Source organism: Lepeophtheirus salmonis, chromosome 3, assembly GCF_016086655.4.
Source record: "Lepeophtheirus salmonis chromosome 3, UVic_Lsal_1.4, whole genome shotgun sequence".
NCBI lineage: Eukaryota > Metazoa > Arthropoda > Copepoda > Siphonostomatoida > Caligidae > Lepeophtheirus > Lepeophtheirus salmonis.
The window spans coordinates 30,505,664-30,522,925 of record NC_052133.2 but is presented as its reverse complement, the minus strand read 5'-3'; the positions used below and the strand labels follow the sequence as shown (position 1 = coordinate 30,522,925).

The 17,262-nt window shown below is 29.9% G+C and overlaps 1 protein-coding gene across 1 annotated transcript in view; it reads right to left on the bottom strand.

Annotated features, from left to right (window-relative positions):
• Positions 1–260: 260 nt before the first annotated feature.
• LOC121114889 (uncharacterized) overlaps positions 261–17,262 on the bottom strand; it is a 53,333-nt gene continuing 36,331 nt past the window's right edge. Inside the window, exons 2-7 of the mRNA XM_040709000.2 lie at positions 5,315–5,545; positions 4,195–4,350; positions 3,488–3,686; positions 1,603–1,905; positions 830–1,235; positions 261–759 (exon numbers count right to left, since the gene is read on the bottom strand). Coding sequence (XP_040564934.1) covers positions 747–759; positions 830–1,235; positions 1,603–1,905; positions 3,488–3,686; positions 4,195–4,350; positions 5,315–5,545 — 1,308 coding nt within the window. The 3' untranslated portion in view covers positions 261–746. The remainder of the gene's footprint in view (positions 760–829; positions 1,236–1,602; positions 1,906–3,487; positions 3,687–4,194; positions 4,351–5,314; positions 5,546–17,262) is intronic.

Here is a 17,262-nt window from a genome sequence, read left to right as displayed (position 1 = left end):
CGTTTTCAAAATATACAAATTTCGAAAAAAATTATATGATTTATTTTGTGTTTGTATGACGACTAATGTATTTGTTTATTTTCCCCTATTAGTGTATCCCATGTATCTGGAGGAGCCCCAGCTCCAATCACGCAAACAGTTGTGGTGGTTACAGTTTAAACATGTTTTCCTCCTTTAAATTATGTATAATTATGAAACCCAAAAAATCCATATTGGTAAAGCCCTCGTCAAATGGGATAAATATACTCATAACTCAAGAGTTTTTTTTTTTTTTTTTTTTTTTTTAATAAGTGTTCTTTATATAAATAAACCATGAACAAATAACCAAAATTATATATAAAAAAGTTATAGAGCACTTTACTCTTTGCTCAAACACTATAATAATATATACTAGTCAAACAATAGGTATAAAAAATGATACAATTTCAAAATCAAATACATATTACACATTTTACAGAATCTGAACTTTACATATAATAAAGAAAATAAAGACACGTCATAAGAAGAAGAAGAAGTTGAACATACATTTAATATGTGTAGGTCATCATCTACATATGATTAATTAGTTATCAAAAGTATTAATTTTAAACAATGATACATAGTAAATTCCGTGATAAAGATCGTTGTTGAAGAATGTTTCTGCTGTCGTTGTTGCTGTTGTCGCTAGGATTCCAAATCGGGGTTGATAGTTTAAAAAACAAACAAACAAAGAAATGTAATTAAAAGTACAACGGGGATTTGCTTTACTATTCCCATTGACTAAATAATGTAAAATAATGATGATGTTAGTCTTCATGAAGATCTTTAATGCTAGAATATCACCATTTACCTTAAGAACATTGGCTTGGTGGGAAATTTACGGAAAGCACCTCGATTTGGAATGGGAAGTCGCCCATAGATATGCGAATAGTCAGAGTCTGATGAATCTACACTATTTGGATCTGCATAGAGTCGAGTATGCCACCAAAAGGGATGTGAAGGAATGGGAGGAAGACTTGTATTTGAGGAATCGGAGGATGTCACTGCATGATGGTTATTGTTGTTGTTGTTGTTGGTCACGCGATTATATCCCATCGGCCTCCTTGTTGATGACATCAAATCACCACTGGAGGAACTTGATAAAACCATAGAAGATGTTGGCTCCTTAATATTACTTACTGTTTGATTGGCTTTCTTTTTGCGGGATTTTACAAAATTAGGAATTCGAGCCCGCAAACCACTATAATAGGGATCATCTACAAGGATCAACCACAAAAGAAAACAAATAATTAAACACTCGCTCATAAAGTTGCCTACAATCAAGGCTGGGTTTAGGGTTTTGATGGAGGCTCTTCACTTGGTAGAATTTTAATATAGAAAGGTTATTTTAAGAAAGTAAATAATAAATGCTCTTCTAGAAAAACTATAATTCATAAAATTTATTAAAAGAAGTCAATGAAAATAGGATTGCCCTTTTCTAAAAGGTCAATTTGATACAAAAGGAACGGACTTCTTGCATTTATTTTTAAAAAAGGGAACTTAAAAAACAATCCAATTTAAAAAAATGAAAAGGGACCATCTCACGCTAACACCAGCTCTGTCTACAAATATAATAAAACTTACCTCCTTGACTCTTTTCTTTTGTTTTGGGTGATGTGACAACTTGGGGCTGCTCGGGTTTAGCCCATATACTACTGCTACCATAAACAGTATCTCGTGGAGGTAATTTTGGAGGTTTTTCTCTTGAACGTGATCTGCCACCCAAGTATCCTCTGTTGATAATGTGATTACCTGGACCACTTGAACCGCTGGATCCACTTCCTGCTACACTGTAAGGATCTTCATCGCTAGATCCTGAGCCAAATGGACGGGAATGCATTCCATTTTCCAGTGTGTGAGGGCGAATGCGTGGTGACGGAGGTCCAACTATTTCAATTAATAAAATTAAATGTCGTTGTTATGTCTGATTATGTAAATAGAGAGATTGGTGAATATTTAGATAACTTTTTTTCAGACTTAGTACATTTTTTTGCAATTTAAAAAGTTTGATTACCCCTATAATGGAATACGTATCATATTTGATATATAATTTTTGAGATTCTGGATTTGTGTAGTTGAGAATATTTTGCATGGAAAACTTTATGCATGTAATTGAAAATATGTAAATAACCAATGATTCATTAAACAGAAAAATATACAACTTTCCTACATATGAACTCCCAATATTGAAAATGTATTGTCTCATCGAAAGAGTGTTAAATCCACGAAAATTATTTCGAAAAATAATAAATCTAATTTTACATAGAGGGACATATGGATAAAATAATTTTTCTTTTCTTATAAATATCAGCAAAAATTAGTTACTTGAAATAAAAAATTTATTAATTTCAAACTAAAAGTTCAAAGTGTTCGATTTTGACACATTAAAAAAACCCACATTAATGTTAAAAAAAAGGAACAAGGGCGCCCTGACATTTTCAGGTTTTGATACCTCAAAATAAAAGGAACTTAACCATGTTTAAAAAAACGTAATAACACATTTCAGGGGCGTTCGCAGGATTATATTTTTGGAGGGCATGGGAGGCTTGGATTGGCTTAAAAATTCCAAAAAGTAAAATTTCTTGAAAAATCTGTAGCTTTTCATAAAAAAAATCCAAAATGTATAGATGTTTACAAAAATTAAATTTTGTAGAAAAAATTTCAAATATCAAATTTTGTGGAAAAAAAATTGAAAAATACACACCTGTTCAAAAAAAATTTCAAATATTAAACATTCAAGTAGAAAGTAAACATTTCTTAATTTGGGGGAAGAGGGGCTACAACCCCTCCAGCCCATTCCCTGCAGACTACCCTGCCTTTAACGAAATTAATTTTTTGGGGGATTTTACTTACACATAACAAGAACAAGAAAATTGGCTAATTAGATAATTTCAACTGTTATTGAGAAAACAGTTTTATCACCTTCTGACATTTCCTTTTGAATTTAGGTAGCTAATAGTCCAGGTAGTGTAAAGTTTCAGCAGCCCAAATGATACATTTCATCACTCAGGGACGTCAGACTAGTGATTTTGTGAGCTATGAATATTCGTTATAGGGTTAAGTGATTTTTATGACAAATTAGAATATATGTGGTATCAATGGAAGTAAAAATCGGTATAAAATCAAATTACCTTATGTACTTCCATGTATAAATATACATCATAAAAGTTTTTATGTTGCATGACAGTATGCACATACTAAACCACCGAATTTAATTATATTTAATTTTGTTTTTCAACATACTACAAAGTTTTCAACATTGAGTCATGCATAAAGGAAAATGATTCTTTGTAGAAATAGTTACAAAGAAGTTTACTAAAAAAAATATATTATATTTTTCTTGAACTTGAAGAAATGATAATGATATATATTTGTCATGTACATCATTTCCATTTTTGATGATGATTTAAAAAAAGAAGAAGTTTTACGAGTATATAACGATAATTATTTTGTATGTTCAAGTACTTACGTGGTGGTATTTTAGATTTCAACATCTCAATTGCAACAACATTAATTACTAGTACCCATATAGGTGAGTCTAAAATATCTGTGTCAGCATGTCCAAATGACACTGCGCTTATACATTGAGACTCTAATCGACGTCTATCCGGATAGGCTCTTTTCATTTCTCTATTTATATTCTGTTGGAACTTTTTCATGTCAAAAACCTGTGATACAAAAGAATGAGGGATTTATAACTTATTTATGCATGACTGGAGTTGTAAATTCTAAGTATTTTTAGCGTGAGAGTTTGTATTTGTAGTAATTAGTAATCTGAAGAGTGTTTTTTATTTTCCAAAGCTGTTAGCATTATCCTTTTATTCTTGAGGAGGGAATATTTAAGTGTAAAGTGAATCTGCTCATGAAGGACGGAGAGCAACACTGATGATGTTTTGGAGAATTATAAGTGTAAGTCCTTGTTGAACTCAGAGTAGAATTGAGAATCGACATTAATCGAGAGTAATTTCTGCATGTGAGTTTGCTTGATACGGAGTGGTATTTGTATTAATTTATTTCCTTTCATAGCTACTTGTAAATGAAACGTCATGACAGCTAATTGTTGACGTGGATGTCAATATTGTTTTTTTTTTACATACCGAAAGTGCTTAGGATTTACAACCCCATGCATAATACTATATTTTTGTAGGAGATAAATTTATTTTTATAGACTCTTACTTTGAAAGGTTTGTCTAGTTCGAGGAGACTTCCAGGTAATTTAAGGATATCATTACTAACTGCGTTCTCTTCTGTCGTGTTCTTCACTCTAACGCCTCCTTTTGACAGTCTTTTGATTAAAATATTCCCTATATCATCCATTTTTAGTTTGATACCCTGTCAAATAATAATAATTATGTAGAATCAAGGCTTGATTATACATAGACAATTCTTAAAGCGAGACTTTAATTACAAGGGTTGTTCGTTTTTCTCATGATTTGATGAATGAGTTAATACATTTTTCAAAAGTTATTTTTTACAGATTAGTTTAATTCTTTTTAAAGTATCCTTAGATGGATTCATTAACCTTGTAATTCGTACAAGTATTTCTTTGACTTTAAATATAATCGATCTTACTCAAAACTTTCCTCAGAAGGAAAAAATTACTTTACTTGTTATGTGATGGAAAATAAATATTAGAAATGAAAAATAGGTGGGGTATTATATTATCATTTTAAAGAAAATCATTTATCAATTAGTAACTTAAAAAAATTAGTCTAAGATGCATACTATAAGTTAGGATCAGAGCCTGTTTTATGGAAGCAAGTGTTCGAAGGCCTGCTCTTGATTGGGGCTCTGCTTTAGATATAGTTTCAAATATATACACTGAAAATAAATTTTTACAAAAAGGGCAGAAATAATAAGAAAATCGACATTTTATTAAAAGAAAGGTCATTAAAGAAAGTAAATATAATTCTTTTTCTAAAAAAAATTATCCAAAAGGGCATAAAATAAAAAAGAATTGAACCTTTCTAGAAAAATATAATTTAAAAAATGCAAGTAGAAGTTTAAGGAGGAAGTGTCGGGGTTGTGCTAATATTTTAACATAAATACAATTAACGAATACCTAAAGTATTAATAATTTTTGCTCTTCTTTTTTTATTAGAATTTTTTTGCCTTTCCTTTTTTTTTAATTTTGACTTTTTGTTTAAGTGGAAAGAGAATAAATTTAAGTAACAAAGGAATTTATCAAAAAATTCGGAAGAAAATCTAAAAAGAGAATATATCTTGGGGAAAAGGGGACGGTCAGTACTTTACAATAGGCAAATAATATCTATATTAGGTAGTCCAAAAAACTTACATTTCCAATTTGCCTGATGGTATTTTCAGTATTCGGATCCCTCATTGGGTTTTCAAATCCTCCGACACCTATTCGAAAACCATCGAATCCATCGTTTGAGCCATTAATCGTGATAACAGGAGCTCGAGCATAGGCTTTCGCTACGCGACGGTTCCTTTCTAACACGATGATCTTGGCCCATATTTCGTCATCTATACTATCCCATTTATTCATAACCTCTTGGATATGATCCTGAAACATATGGAATAATGGAGGATAAGCATGATTTTTTGAATATATCTACGAATGTATCATATCAGTGTTTAAAATATTTGAATATGGAATAATATCATGGAAGCTCTATCAAAAAGAAGAAATAGAGTTGATAGTGATGAGGCTGAGATATTGATTACTATACAATACGGTAATACAAATGAATTTAACTTAAGCTTTGTTGTAATTATATATATACAACTTTTTGAAATTATTTCTTGTTGTACAAAATGAATACTTTGTGGAACTATCTACATGATTTAATTAATAATTGACTACCTTGTTGTGGTAATCAAACGGATTTTAATTGTGAAAATTTGATTTTATACTGCTACTATATAGACCAGGGATACTGTCGAATTTAAAATGTTACTTACAGTATCATTGCCTTATAAAACAATGACCCGCCGATAACGTTAATACTCAAATTTCTGTGCTCCCCCGCACTCCAAACAAAATTATTCTCTATAAAACAAGCAAGGATAAAAATTGTTATTTATAAAAAAGCCCACAAATTTCTGAACTTGGACCACCCCCCAAAAAAATCTTGTAATCTTAAATCAAACGTATTGAATTGTTGTTTTTTGTTAAAAAAAAATGATGAAATTGTCCCCCAAAATTTCAATGCATACATACTATAGAAATATCATTATGTAATGAGCTCGAACCAGGTAAATAGGTAATAAAATAAGTATAATAATAATAAATTACAAGCACGATTCGAAAAGAAGAAGTGCTTGTTCCTTCTCCGTTAGTAATTATCATTAAACATGATGGATGATTCATATTGAAAACGACTCTTGCAGGGACAAAAAAACATAATATGATGCAAGTACATAACTTCATTAATAACTAAAAGAAAACAACCATTTTATAGTAATAAAAATGACATATTTAGTTTTAAAAAATCAAAGGGAACATCGATTTCAACCAAAAATAAACAAAAAAGAAGTATGATCCTCATATATTTATATATTAAGGCGAAATAACCTTGAGACAAAATGTCTATAAGGCGGAATATCCTAGGGTAAAATGTACTGAGCAAGAATAATTTGAGACAGAAGTTCCAGTTACCGAAAATACGGATAACTATTTTGGTACCGTAACCAGTACGAAAATAGTGAAAAGTAATATGACAAAGCATAACATTCAATAAAATCGATCCAACTTGATTGTTATAAGTCGAATTTTTTTATAATATATATTGTATATAATTATAGTAATAATGAATAAGAACATGTAGTCTGCCATATGGCAAACTTAAGGTGAGCTTCCCACATGCACTTATTTATTCATCCATCTATTATATTACATTACAATAGGTCTTTAGGGATATATGATTTGAATAATAAGAATACATAGGAATAATATTTCTTTTGTTTATGAAATATTTCATAGATTCATATGAAGACGAATCCTGGAGGCGTTGTTAAAGTAGGTACAACGGATTCGACGTTCATGTTTATAAAGCCCCCAAATTTATTTTAAATATGTTTATTTATTGATGAACCCTTATTCTTTTTTTGCAATACAAAATATCCAGTTCTGCGGGCATTAGAGTGGGTCGAAAATCAATAATGATGGGGGTTTTGGGGAAATTTGAAATACTTTGACAGAGTATTCCATACCATATTTCAAGAAAATTGAACGTATTTGAAGATTCCCCATTTCAGTTGGAAGTTTATTAATACATATTTCCTGGTTTTTTCATAATTATCAGCAATTATGGTCAGAAATTTGATTTTTAGTGAAACTTGACTGGTATTATTAACCTAATAATAATAATAATAATCAAATGGTTCATGTTTCGTTCTAATGGAAAAAATATAGGTATTACAGGCTTTATACATCAAGAGCTAAACCATTTGTTTATTAATTTTTCTAACATCATAATTATTATTAATCATCAACACATAATAGATAGTTAATCCTTATAAAAAATAAGTAGAATGATCTTGTCTTTAAAATTAAGTAGTCATCTTAAGAAAAAAAAATTATGAAAAAATATACATTTTAAAAGTGTATATTTATTTATTGGGGGACATCTTAAACCAATTCCCTCGAATTCATTTTTTACACAAGGTATTTTTAGACCAATACACAATTTGTTCCGATACTTCAATTTCAAAATTCGAAAAAGTTGATCTCATTTCCTCAAAATGACCCACCCTAGTGTTCATTATGGGAATCTTACACATGAATACAAATATGTGTTGAATAATAATTGCACATGCTAGACCAATTACCTGCTTTTTGCACGGAGGAATCTCAAGGAATCTAATTAAATAATTTGCGTCAGATGTTTGTAAATTTCTTTTCTTTAATATATATTTTAATAATAATTATTATTATTTGAATTTCCTTGGCCGCACCTAGAATGAAACATCCATCCTCAACTTTCTCTTGCTATTAATTTCTCTTCAAAATTATCTACCATACATTTACACGACCAATGTATAAATGTATGTACTTTGTATAATTACGGGTCAAGTATGGAGGTGTCTTTTAATTTGTTCTATTCAAACAATTATCATAATTATATAATACATCTAAATTATCCAAAGGGAAGAAAAAAATATGATCTAGAACACGTGTGAGATTTTTTCTAGTTGCCAATCTGGACAATGCTTTATTTCATCTTCTAGAGCTGCTATTCTTATTATTGAATAAATAACTTATAAGTATAAAGAAATTACTAGTATCTGTGCTCATGAATGACAGAGACTAACTTTGAAGATTTGTATTTGGACTCAGATTAGAAATGAGAATCGACATTGAAGTAATTCCTACCTAATTTTTGTTAGATACGGAGTGGAGTTTGTGTTCCTTTTCTTTCTTTTGTAGGGTTCGTAGCTGATTTAATAAAAGGTCATGACATCTAAGCTACTCTCTTCAATTGCCAGATTTTTTTTTTTTGCATAGCGGTATGTTATATTTTATGAAACTCTAGATATACTTATAATGTTAAACTAGTCAAAACACATGATTTAAAAACAAAATATTTTTAAAAGTACATTCCCTAGGTTAGTCTTATATTGTAGTAGGGATCATGGAACCATATTTGCTAAATGACGTCATCATTAGTGCATTTTCAAAAAATGAGAGAAATATTATAACAACATGTACTTGAACTAGGCTTAAATTAAAAATAATGCAAAACTATTTTCGTAGATGAAAGACACTTCACAAATGCTAAAACCAATTTAATTAGTTAACTGTCATACTTTACTATTGTATTGGTAAAAATGATACTGTCTAGAGGGTGCTTCAAAATTTAAGACGCTATTCAAGGACTGATATTCGTAATATTTGACAAATGAAGCAAGACAACGGCATTACTTCACTGAAACAAAAATTTATACTGCATTTTGTTGTCAGTTATCGAGGTTTCTGCTTTTTCCCCCGTTTCAGTATTCTGAACATTGATTAGTTGAATTCGAGTAACCTCTTGTTAAACTGATTTGAACACTTCCCTACTATCATTGAATAATAATTCCACGGTTGAAAGAACTGCAAAAAACTGATTTTGGGCCTTGTTTTCCGTTTCCTTTTGGAGAAAAGGTTGCGATATTTAAATAAAAGCAACGACGTATTACATGTAACCTAGAAAAATAATGACTTGAACTCTGTAGTTATCTGATTCTTCTCTTGAATAAATTTAAAAAAATGACATTTAAAAATAAGCCAATGAAAATTACATAACAAAAGATATAACTATTTAGGCATAACCTTTGAAAAGGCAACTAATGATTCCATCATCTGTTTGGAGAACTTCTCGTTACGTTGTAAGTATGTATTTATATTTCTTATCTTATCATAAAATATAATCATTCATATTTATATACATAAGTAATAAGTATAAAACCATAGATTTCTCCTCCGAAACCATAAATAACCACCAAGTATTACACATTATCTTTTACTCGATATTTATAACATTGCTAGGGGGTTATTTTTGCTGAAGCAAATAGGTACATATACTCATATACTTCAATTTGAGTTACTTTCTATTCCTTACTGAACACATTAATATTAACGTCAAAACGTTTAAATAATTTTATAATTGGTGGAAAATTATCTTATTCAACTAAGGAGAATACTTCATATTATGTATCAGGCTTTGTGCGTCATTTTTAAAAAAATGTGTTGGTAATAACTATAATATTTTTTATTTTGCTTAGTACCTATTGGATAATTGTAATTTCCCAAAAAGTGGAGAGGCCATGACTCCCTATTACGTGGCCCCAAGGAATGTGTTCGGGTAATGCTCGAACACGGAACATCAATGTACCAAACACGCAATTTTAGAGGAGAGCATTTGATCCGGACTTGGAACTTGATTGGTGCTCCGTGCTAGAAAGAATTTGTAACTATGGTACGCGAAGAAAACATTTAAAAGAGATCATTTTAAAAATTGAAAGAAATATTTTTTTCCAAAAAAAAACTGCGAACAAATGATAAATGAACATAGAAGGGGGATGTCTAAAATATGTCCTAGATAGGGGAGCGGTTTTTTCTTATCGGCAATCTAAACAGGGTTTTTATTTTCCAAAGTTGTTATTATTTAGTTCATGAAGACATAACAACCAAGTATAAAGTAATAACTAGTAAATCTGCTCATGAAAGACAAAGAGTAACAATGAGGGTTTGCTCGGAAGTTATAAGTGTATGTCCTTGTTGGACTTGGAGTAGAATTGAGGATCCATATTGGAGTCATTCCTGTTTATATCATTGCTAGATACGGAGTGGGATTTGTGTTTATTTCCTTCCTCTCACAGTTACTTGCAGCTGATGTAATAAAACGTCATGAGAGCTAAGCTGCTCTCCCCACCAAAATCTTCAACTTACCTTTATTTTGGGTTTCTTGTGCATATCGGCAGGACATATTTTATGGATTTCTGTACATACATAATTTGGAAAAGCTGAAAATTATTCTTTTCTAAAAAAATAAAATAGAATATTGAGCTTTATTTTCTAGCAAAAAACAATAACAATGTCATTTGAAGAAAAGAGATGGGCTCCCTTCAAGATAAAAAACCCTACTACCCGGGCTTTAAAAAAATATACGAAACCCATCCCTACTTTTTCATATGCATTTCAAATCCTGTATGAGTATCAGGAGTGCCTTTTTATAAAAAAAATACATTCTTAACCTTAAACTTTGCTAACTATTTTTATTAGTTAGTAGTACTTGAAATTGAATGAAATTTGTTTCATTAATTAATTATTAATATGAATATGATTTATCCTTAAGATATATTATATTTTGTACAAAAGGGCAATAGAGGTGAAATTTTTTGAAATAGATAAATGGATATTATAATGACTCTTAATGAGAAAAATACAAATTAGTTTTTGTTTTCCATGTATTTATTTCGACAAAATTTCAATCTTTAACTAATGATTTCCTTTAATTTATCTGCTTCTCCTTGCCTTCAAAAATGAATATTTAACTCCTTCATTATAATCAATAAGCAATTTTTTTAAGAAACAAAAAAAAATCCCGTAATGCAGTGAACTCTGTTGGTAAAATTGATTTCCTTTGACGATGAATCCACTACAAATTAGTCATTTTAAGACCACTATTTTTTTTCACGTTTTTTGTGAAAAATTGAGTAGGCTGTGTGATAATGGCAAACTAGGTGGTGATAGAGCTGATAAAAGAGAGTGAGTAGAGAGTAAACGTGATTAAAAGGATTGAATATTTTGCCTAATTAACCTGACATTTCTACTCTTCTCATTATCTAAACAAAATAATTTTCTTTTTAGTTCATATTCATTTTTTAGCATCATTATACAGGGACTGTACAACAGGAGGGCCATGGCTACGGCCCCAATTAGTGTCAGTTTTAAGGAGAAGGAGTTAATGTTTTGAAATTAGTAAAATTAAAGATTATATTTTTATTCTTGTTTATTACCCTATTAGACTTTTTTTAATAAAAAAAATCCTTTGGCTCTTATTTATTTTTAAATTGACTTTTATTTTACATTTTTTATTATGAAAGAAATTGCCAATTGTATATAATATTATATATATATATTAAGGTGACCAACCGACCACTTTTGTTCAAACATGTCCTCAAATATAATTAACCGATGATAGGTATATTAAGGTAATTAAAGGTACAGAAATGAGCCAAATCTACAAGTAAAAAAATTAAGGCCTTCTCTTCATTTGTACAATTTGCTTGTACAAATTGTAGATACATGACAGAAAATGGTAAAGTGCTATCATTTGTGATATCCTATAAAGAGACATCTTGCGTGGGGAAAAGGATACTAGTAGTAAGACAAGGAATCTACTTCAACTAACCGACGCGTCTCACTACTTTAATATATTTCTCTAGAAGTTGTAAAAAAACCTCTATTCAAAATACCTAAAAAAAATAAGGAAATTGAAATTTCCTACTAAAATATACATAAAAGATTTTTAGGGCGTCTAGACTAATTTTAACATCAATTTTAAAAATCCAATGATAATTAAATTAGCTCTTTAAACATCATAATCATAATAATTAACTAATAATATAATGAGGAAAAAATATTAATTCTTAAAATATTATACATATTTTACAAAGATAATAATTTCAAATATTTTTGTTTTCCATCCTTTAAATAATTATTAATTAACAACTCAAAAAAGAAGAAAAGTAATTAAACTCATACTATAATTCATTCATTGAGAACAAAGTCATGAAAACTAGAACACGGACGGATGTATTTTATATTTTTGTTTATGAACATATGTACTAAAGTAGTCAGTATTTTTGAAATTAAATAGTATTAAGGTACCCATTTAAAGTTGTATGAATGTAGCACGTCTAAGGACTACAAAAATGGTTTTAACTATACTCCAAGTCTTTGCAAAACTCACCACAGCCATTTTAAAGATTCTGGCTCATCACACTATGAGGTTGCAAGTATATATTGATTTTAGATGCACTCTTAAGAATCAACGAAACGATCATTCATAGAGTATTATCAAAGATTCCGTCTTAAACTTTGTAAATGTCTAAAACGCGACCTTTCATTCAAAAGAAACAAATAAAAGGCTCAAAATCATCTGGTAGTTAGATAAATAAGTCAATCATACCAACTTCAATTTATCTCTTAAATACTCTGAGACAATCCTTGTAATATCATTTCCCTAAATTTTTTAAAAATGAAAGACATATTTCATCATATTAAAATCCTACGTTATATTTTATTTCATACCGCAATAGTAATATTGCTTAGTAACACTTTATTAAAAGAGTAGTTAGACATTTGTGTTTATATATGATAGGCAAAATTTTTACTAAAGTAATAAAATGGTCATTATATATACGACGAGGGAGTGACAAAAAATTGTATTCCTGTCCCTCTGGAAACGGATCAAAAGTGTTGAATAACTTATTTCTTCGTTTATTAATCAAAAAGAATAAATTATGAAATAGGCATGACGTATAAAGTGAAACGAGGGAATCGACAGCTGACAACAAAATACTTGGTATTTTTGTGTTAGCGAGGTAACGCCGTGTTGGAGACGTATGTGAGCATTTGAGAATGACTAAAAAACCTTTTTCACATCAACATAGTGAAATATATTCTAATGGATCTAAAATCAATTATGTATTATGGCAACCTCATACTAAAATTACCCAAAGTCTATAAAATGGCTCTGGTGAGTTTTGGAAATGCTAAGAGTGAAGCCAGAACTATTTTTTTGACCCTTAGACATGCCACATTCATATTTTAAATCGGGCCCTTAATAATATTTAATTTCAAAAGTAGTGATCACCCTATATATGTATACAATGGGCCCTCTATATCCTGGAATGGGCCTTAATGAAATATCGTGCAACAATAATAACAAATATATGCCAATTTTAATGCATACAGAAAAGGAAGTAGTAAGGAGCATTTGAGTCGATCTAATTTATTTTGTGAATGTGTAGAGTATCATTATGATGAAATGGATTTATTAATAGTATTTAATTCTCTCTACGTGTGTGTTGTTCTTGGTGCATGTTCCAAATAATGCATTTTGATTATTGTACATAGATTGCCGTTCATACAATATGTAATGCGGAATTTGTTAAGGTTACTTTTATGTGAGAAAAGGTATTGTATCTTGTAGGTATATTGTAAATGTTTTATTTGCTGTAAGCCTGAGAAGTTATACTAATAATTACTTAGTTATGAGTACCATTATCCCTTTAATCAGATGACTAGAGCAGGCAATCATACACACGTTATAACCTTTATGGCATCTCTCAGTCTTTCATACAAAACGAAACAGAAAAAGGCCCGAAATTAATTTGTAGCAGTTAAACAATTCATCCAATAGGAAATTATTATTCAACAGTTGTTGAAAAAATCCTAACTACGGATAATTATAATTCGACCAATCAACGTTCATAATACTCATCAAGGGGAAAAAAAGTGTACAGTGTACATTTTTATGTTAGTGAGGTAAATCCTAGCAATGAGTTGTATTATCTCTTGAATAAGATAATTGAGGACCAAATCATAGATCACATAGTAATCTGTATAGTATCTCGCAACCTTTCCTTCCAGGGGGAAAAAAGAGCAAAAACTCACTTTAAATCAGTTGGTAGCTAGTTAATTTTCAAGGTTGTATTTGGTTTAGGTTGAAAATGGGTCTTTCAGTTCCCGTCTCAGATCAGCAGTCGGTTCAAACTAGAGGTATAGGTATAGGACTATGCTTAGCTATTGCAAAACTCTATGCAAAACGTATTACATGGAGTCATTTTCCAACCTGAGTAGGGATAAGGTTATTATCTGAGCCCAGGACCGGTTTTAGCGTGATATCTTTTCTTTCTTTGCTTATGAAATATTTGGAATCTTATTTTTTTACATAGCAAAATTCGTTTTTTTAATAAATTTTAAGAGCTGGAACCGTGAGAACTGATTTAATCTGCGGAGATGATATAAGTACAACCTTGCCAATTCTTTCTTTTCTGAGGAACTATTTTTCATTTGGTAGTAGGAAACTGTTTATGCTTTAACAAGAGCTAATTCGGGGTTAGAACACTAATAAGTGAAAGATAAATTGAAAACACAGACACGAGGAGTAGTTGTTGTTGTGGGAATGCCATTACGGGATAAAAGGTTGTTTGAAATTTGTTTTCTTTGAAACTTTTTAGATGACTTCAATCTTTATTTTTTGAGAGATTTAATTGTAGCCGTCTTATAAGAAAGTTTTTATTTTTATCAACACATTTAAAGAAAAAACGTTCCTACATCCAATGTCTGATGTGTGTCATTAAAATAATATAATGTTCATGTGCGTTTACATACAAGGAAGCATTTTATGGCAAAAAAGAAGAAGATGTCTTTTAAGTGGTAATAGCAAAATGTCATCTTAATAATATAATCGTAGAGCATAAACCTTGAGATAAGCAGCAGTTTTAACACATTTTTTAAAGGTGTGCTAATAAGTAAAAGTGCATATACCTTTAAGTATGGACCTTAGTCTATAAATATCCCTTTTTCCTTATAACTTACCTAGATTTTGAAACTTTTAATCAGCTCTGTTTATTTAAAATAATATATTTAGTTTCAAATAACAAGGACATCTTTACTATATCTCTCAAGCTTTGGGCACTTGGAAGTGCGTAAGCCAAACAATTTGACTGATATAGAAAGTATGCAAGCTATCTATGCCGCCAATTTGGTTTGCTCTTTTCATTAGGAGGCTGAATTCTCATTGGACTTTTTTCGATCTTAAATTTTTTGGGAAAAAATTTTAAATATTAAATTTTCTAGTATAAAGCAAAAATTCCTTATTTTTTTTTTTTTTGGGGGGGGGGGAAGGGGGAACTACAAACCCCTCCAGCCCACACCCTGAAAAACCCCTGGGTCATATATATAATAAAAGTAGGCATTAGAGATATATATTTTGAGATAAACGGTGAGATTGAAGAAATACAATTATTTATTGGTCCATTTTGATATCTAATAGTTAACTTTTTCTTTACTAATAATAAAGAAGAATTTTTACTGTTTTAAAACTTGATTGTTTATCTCTCGAAAAAGGCCGACATCATTAATACAGACGTAGACTGAGTTGTTTATGTTTTTAGGATACATACTATAACTATCGTGGACATGAAATAACAAAACGTCGTGGTAATATACGTATGTGATCAAGGAAATACAAACTTAAATTTAACCATTCAAAATTTGCCAAATAAACATATCCCTTTTTAAACTAATAACTAAAAAATTATGATCGTTTACATGTCATTATGTTTCATTGTATACATATAATGTATATAAACATACTTTTAATATGTACTTCTTAATTACCATATACCTATGGTTGTAATTAAAATATTATGTTGGTTTTTTTCCCAGGGGGATGAATGAAGGAGAGAGGCCCCGTCAAATTTTAAATGGTGTATGTATGTTGATGTTCTATTAATCAATTCATAATTATTTGAAATATTGCTACTATGACTATTAAATTATAAATATAGTAAACGTTTCCTGATTTGTCCATTCTACATATGTATAGTAATATACCCTACATATCATAAACGAATAGCCATTACAAGGCTTTAATAATTGATTGTGCCTCAGAGAATAAGAGAGAGAAAGAGAGATAATAAGAAAATACATTCTATTGGATTATAGTTATTAATAGTGTTGGATTTGAGTAGTAATTATCGAGTTCCATTTTTTTTAGTATTGAGTTAAGTTTAGCTTGAGTTAAGAAAAAGGCATCAGACAAAGAAGCATATTTGTATTTTAATTTTCATATATACAACTATTTGAAAAATAAAGTTCATCAGGGTTAAGATCAAGAATATTATCAGTTTTTTGTTTATCTAAGTAAAAATCAAGGGTTCTTGCGAATTTTGGTGTATACAGGGTGTGCAAGCTATCTGTGCCGCTCAAATGTGTTTTTTTTTCAAACTCAATTTTTCTACAGGGATGGATTCCAAGGAGGGCTCCGTATTTCTTCCTAATATTTGGAAAAACGAATTCGTCGATTTATTCCATTTTTTTTAAAACTGATGCAAGCTTGATCAAATTATCTAACAAAAAAGAATTCAGCCTCCTAAGTGCCCGCGTTTGCCCAAAAGAGCAAACCAAATTGGCGGCATAGATAGCTTGCATACTTTCTATATCAGTCAAATTGTTTGGCTCTCATAGAGTCATAGCCAATAAAGGTAAAATACTACATTTCGTTTAAATACTATTGTTGTTCTTTTAGACGGGTAAATAAGGAACTAAATATTGACTAAGTTTGTTCATTTTAGAGAAAAGCTGTAATGTGAAGTATACGTAGGATATTAAAACCAAATGAAGTTTTTTTTTCTGATAAAAAGTACAATTTCAAAACTTTAGAGCCATTGAGCTACCTTTAAATATTAATAGAAATAGTAAATCGTAAATAAGAATACTTCCAAACCATCAATATTTTACTTTTTCACAAAAATGAAATAATTTGCAAACTAATCTATATTATTAAATGTTTAATCCTTCTCGTTCAAATGCTTAAATGTTAGGTGTCAAAAATAACCAGAAGGCATGCACAGCACCTCTTTTTGCTCAATATCCAAGTATAATGACAGCTTATATCTTGCTCGGGCAGTTTAAGGAAGGTGGAAAACATTTATGTGTATCATTAAGTCCTCCTATTATTAGTATCAAAAGAACTCTAACTCATATCAATTCACTGTAAA